The sequence below is a fragment of the Sebastes fasciatus genome, chromosome 11 (assembly GCF_043250625.1).
Source record: "Sebastes fasciatus isolate fSebFas1 chromosome 11, fSebFas1.pri, whole genome shotgun sequence".
Classification (NCBI taxonomy): Eukaryota; Metazoa; Chordata; class Actinopteri; order Perciformes; family Sebastidae; genus Sebastes; species Sebastes fasciatus.
The window spans coordinates 30,240,330-30,245,627 of NC_133805.1; the positions used below are offsets into that span (position 1 = coordinate 30,240,330).

The 5,298-nt window shown below is 40.9% G+C and overlaps 1 protein-coding gene across 5 annotated transcripts in view; it reads left to right on the plus strand.

Moving 5' to 3' along the window:
- The window catches only part of rnf31 (ring finger protein 31), a 42,308-nt gene extending 37,472 nt beyond the window's left edge, over positions 1–4,836 (plus strand). For all 5 annotated transcript variants that reach the window (XM_074652232.1, XM_074652231.1, XM_074652234.1 and 2 more), the window contains 2 exons: positions 926–1,091; positions 2,002–4,836. In XM_074652232.1, coding sequence (XP_074508333.1) covers positions 926–1,091; positions 2,002–2,052 — 217 coding nt within the window. In that variant the 3' untranslated portion in view covers positions 2,053–4,836. The remainder of the gene's footprint in view (positions 1–925; positions 1,092–2,001) is intronic.
- Positions 4,837–5,298: the final 462 nt, after the last annotated feature.

Here is a 5,298-nt window from a genome sequence, read left to right on the forward strand (position 1 = left end):
AAGGGTTAAGGGAAGAAGTCATAAGCTAAGGTGTTGTCAGGCGTAAAGTTGCTGTTTATTGTAAAAGTGAGTCACTCAAAAGAAACAAAACGGGCTGCAGTCAGTAACAAACAATGACACAGCAAACAAAAGAGCCAACACCACCGTGTCGGTAGGCAAATGAAAAACAGGAAAGGGCTGCGGATGGCGCCAAAATCAATGAACAAATAAAACCCAAGTGCTACAAACTAGAACTTAAAGTCACAGCCGACTAGCTGGTGAACAACCCAAAGATCAGAACAAGAAAGAAAAATAAATGTTTTACTACTCTCGCTGTTAGTGGTAGCCACCCCTTTACCTATTGTCTCTCTATAACTGAAAAATCATAACAGAAAATGCACAGCAGTATGTACCCTAAAATTAAACTAATCCCTGCCCAGTCCCAAACAAAGTACAAGTGCCTCTATAACCACAAAGTGCTAGGCTAATACCAAATCTACCAATATACCAAGCTACTTCCTATACAATCGAGTTAGTTATTCTACAGCGAAGAAGCACAGAGGAGGACTGATCAAGCAGAATCACAGCTGCCCTGCCGTTGAGCTCCGGGCCTCTTTTATAATGTTCCACGGGAGTGGTGGACAGCACCGATGATGTCACACTACGACGGAGGGAGAAGCGGACGCTGCAGGAACCGATCATCGCCATGGAAACCCCAGCAAGGCGGACCAGCCCCAGCAGCATGGAGAAAGGCAGAGCTCTGATATCTCACACACCAGTTAATCATGACAACATTGAAGAAAAAAAAAGACAAAACCCGTAACAGTTTTAGCATACTAAGAATGGCCAAAACTACAAAAAAAGTGTGTTATGATCAGTACTAGCAGGAGGCTGCCCATCTCTGCTGTGTGATCATGATCTAACATGGCGTTGTTCTGGTACGCAGGAAGCATTACCGGGAGTACCTGGTCAGCCTGATCAACAGCCATTCCATCGACCCGGCCCCCCTCTACAGCTCCAACGAGCTGCTGCTGGCCTGCAGGAGGTACAAGGTGGACGACGCCCGCAGGGACGAAGAGGACGGCTTCACCTACTACAGCAGACTGCTCGAGGTCAGTGTGTGTGTGTCTGCATGCGTATGTTGGATTAATAAATGTGACTTTGGTGACGTCAGTCAGTCCACCACTTTGGTCCAGACGTAAATATCTTAACAACTAGAACCCCGAAGGATGAATCCTAAAAACTGGTGATCCCCTGATCATTTTAAAGCTAATCTCTATGAACAGATTTCTGCTTATGAATGCAGATATCTGTAGGCAACGGGACAAGATTTTTTTATGGGAAGCGTTCTGGTTTGTAGTCCAAGCAGTTTTGACCAATCTCTTTTGAGCGTGCAGGTAAACAGCGCGTGTGCAGATCAAAAGAGGCCGAGACGCCATCTCTGAACCCATCAGCTGTCGTCTGACAGTTTAGCGTTTTATTGGCTAAAAGAATTAACTGATAACTGAGTGTAAACTGGCAACTTGTGAAACAGTCTCTCAACTCCAGTCTCGCGTCTCAAGTTGCTGATCGGACTGTAAACAATGACCGACGCACGGAAGAGGAAGTCTTGGCCCGGATATCCGCTCTCTGGATATACCGGAATCACAGAAATATTCTGTCTGTTGCGCCCCCGGAGGCTAAATCGTTGTAAGACTGATAGCCGCTGGGTTCCGTGATTGTTTTAAAGCTATGTCTACATGTCAGACAACTATCACTGGATTACTTTGACACTGAAAAACATGATTAATCTCAGGCGCGTTCTGCAGTTCATCATGATAACAGCTTGTTTTCCTGATATCTTCTTCCTACATGGTAATACATTGTTCTGATCAGATGAAACAATACCATCCTTGTGGACTTTGTAAATATATATTCCATATATCACACTGTATGAACTAATATGTTCTATACACTTGATTCAATTTATGATATTGAATTTTGACACAGAGACACTAACACCTCGTTGTGGTCTTTCTGCAGAAACTGATGGATGAAGTACCGCTCGGTGACAAGGTGCCACGCAAGAAATAATGAGTCACTTCCTGTTTCCTGCGGTGATCATTTGACCTTTCAACTTAAAACTCAGCTACGAGAGACAAAAATGGCAAAACGGTTTCCTTTAGCTTTTGGAATCTGGAAATGTGAACTCATGTTCCAGTGATGTTGTAAATACACAGGAGTGTCATCTCCGAAGCTTTGCCTGATTGCTTTTAATTAGTTTCATTTAATCGGTGAGATATTTCACATAAGGTTTAAATACTGTTGGTTTCAGCTGAGAGCTTTAATCTAAATTAAAACACAGCAAAAAAAATGTGATGGAAACGCCACTCCACACCATCTAGGGCCCGTATCAACAGCCTGGCTCTCTTTGAGTTGCTTATCTTCACTGAGTCTAACTGGTATCATGAATCAACTGGCTCACTTAACTCCAGTTTACTGATCCAACTTTGAGCACATTACTGGGGCAGCTTTCTGAATTACGAGCCAATCACATCAACAGAAAAGGGCCCACTGTTATTATTTGATGTGGGACAAGATGAAATTCCCAGGAGTTATGCAGCAGCAGGTCAAACAGGACTGATGGAATAAAGACACAACTAGCATAAATTAAAGCTGGGGTAGGTAATGTATTTTAGAAACATTTTTGTTATATTTATTGAAATTCTCAGCCATCAATAAATCAAATGCTCTGACAAAAAAAAGGAAAAGATCCGGTATCCGTGGCTGTCACAGGACTGTACTAGCCATGTTGGTTATTTATGTTCATTATACTGTAGGGGTGTAACGGTACACAATATTCATGGTTCGGTATGTACCTCAGTTTTGGGGTCACAGTTCAGTACGTTTTCAGTACAATAGGGAAAACAAAGAAAATGCAGAAAATTACTCTTTTTTTTCATTTTATTTTGAAAACTATTGAATGTTAACAAAAATTTGTGTTAACATTCAACAGTTGCTCATTGTCCATAATTCTTACTTTAACAGTTAAGGCACTCAAATACTGACATATTGTCAATAAAATATAAATAGATAAAAGAAATGTCTGTTATGTTAATGTAATATAATGTAAATGTAACCAAGTTTCCCCCCACCCCGGGATCAATAAAAGTATTTCTGATTCTGTAATGCTCCATCATGTTGATAATTCCTCAACTGCGGCTTGTGCTCGTTCATACAGGGCAGGCACAGCAGATTGACACACAAATCATAGCGTGACTCAAAACACTTTGACCATATGCATTAATTCTGTATTGTTTACGATCGAGTGTGGTCGCATACGCAGCGATAAACACTATCATTAGTTGCTTTGGCTCTCTCTGAGTAGTAGACACCGAAAAGGATGTCGCGGACTGAGCCAAACGTCCTGCGCCGAACGGTTCATTACAATTACACGTATTGTTACACCCCTATTACTTTAATTATGATCATTTTGGGGGAGTGTCTTTGGAGGGAGGCCTGACGGGACGGACTGTCAGTGTTGCCGACTTGGTGACTTTCTCTCTAGATTTAGGGACTTCTGGAGCTAGTGCTGCTAGCTACTGTTACTGGAAAAGAGTTGGCAACACTGGACTGGGTTTTTAGGTTGTATAATTTTTTTAATCTAGCATACACTTGCTGGTTTCTCCAATGTTACCTACCCAAGCTTTAAGGAGGAATAGAAGTAGTAGAAACAATATCCTGATATTAAGTCTAAAATGTATTTGTGGGGCTATTCTTGCATAATGAAAAAGCTATTGCAACTAAATGCAATATACTTCAAAACAGCAACCAGTGAAGTAAGCAGCTAAAGCTAGAGATGAAAAAAAATAAAAAATTTAAAAAGAAAATAACTCTTAATAAGGTTAATTTGGCCATAATATTGCATTTATAATATACTGGGAGCTAATGAAGAAATTGAGCACAACTAGTATCCTGCAATTGTTGTTTTTTAGCGTTTTTTTAAACCCAGAGTGCACAGATGGTTGGGTTAAAATCATGCCCTCTATGTCTGACGTTATCATCATAGAAGTATAAAAAATGCTCTTTATTACTTGTCACTTTATTGTGAAACTCAACACTTTTGTCCCCGTCGGGATCCTGTAGGCCAATTTCTGTTTCCCTCGGATGGTGAAGTCATGACCCGCCCTACTCTGCCTCTGATTGGCTAGTACTAGGTTGGGTTAATTAGGATTAGGCATGAGGAGTTAGATTGGTTAGGGTTAGGTTAAGAATATCAGGGTAAGCCAATCAGAAGCAGAGTAGGGCGGGTCCTGTAGACATGGACAGTGATCTGATTGGTCAGTAGTTGGGCTGTTGACACGTTTCGATCCGATCCTCTGAACTGAATCTCGACTGGAGTGGTTAGCCGTGCAGCATAGGTTACCATGGTGATCTCCCCCATGATGGTCCCAGGTCTCGTACTACATTGTCATATCATGAAATCCTGTGTTTACTGCACATTCGTTATTGTTGTGTTTTATTTATTGTGTGTAAAATTAAATACTATGATTGTGCATGTTTAAACTTGAGAGTATTGTATCGTAATCCGCTATATTATCAGTATTTACAGATGGTTTGTCTAGCATTCACTGTTGCCGATGGGGCGTTGCAGATGAAGTCCCTGTCTTACAAGGCCTGAATGAAACTAATTTGATTGGTTGCTGTGAATGTGATTGATATGCAGCAGTATGCCCAACATGGCGAATGCGTTTCATGAGAGTGTTATTCTTTAACTGAGAGATACGCCCCTGAAGTGTAAATCCCAGCCAGAGTGCATGTGGTGGTCTGTACTGTACTCAAAATAAATGCTTATAATAAATCATGTCACACATGTTTGATTTGAGTCTAACATGTCATTGTTGATGTCATGATTAGGGTGATGTACTATATGACTGGATTTAACCAAAAAGTGTTATTTTGCCAACCTCTGTCCATAAAGCAGGTGAACGGCAGGAACACCTACAATATAGTGGTCAAAAAGTCAAAAGCTTGACACATGTACTGTTTTAGGGGGGGTGGGGGGACTGTAATATGTCATATATAACTCTCATGAATGATATCAGGTCATTTTGAGACATAGATAACCCTTCAGTGACATGGTAGGAGCTGTAATCTCTTTTTGGCAACTGTATTTTATGGGTTGTAGGCATATTACCGCTTATATTTAAACTGACAACTCACAACAACTATGAAAAGGGGCAAAACACCCACAGAGAGACACAAAATGACTACAAAGAGACACAAAGCAACCACAAAGAGACTAAAAAAGATCATAAAGAGACATAAAATGACTACAAA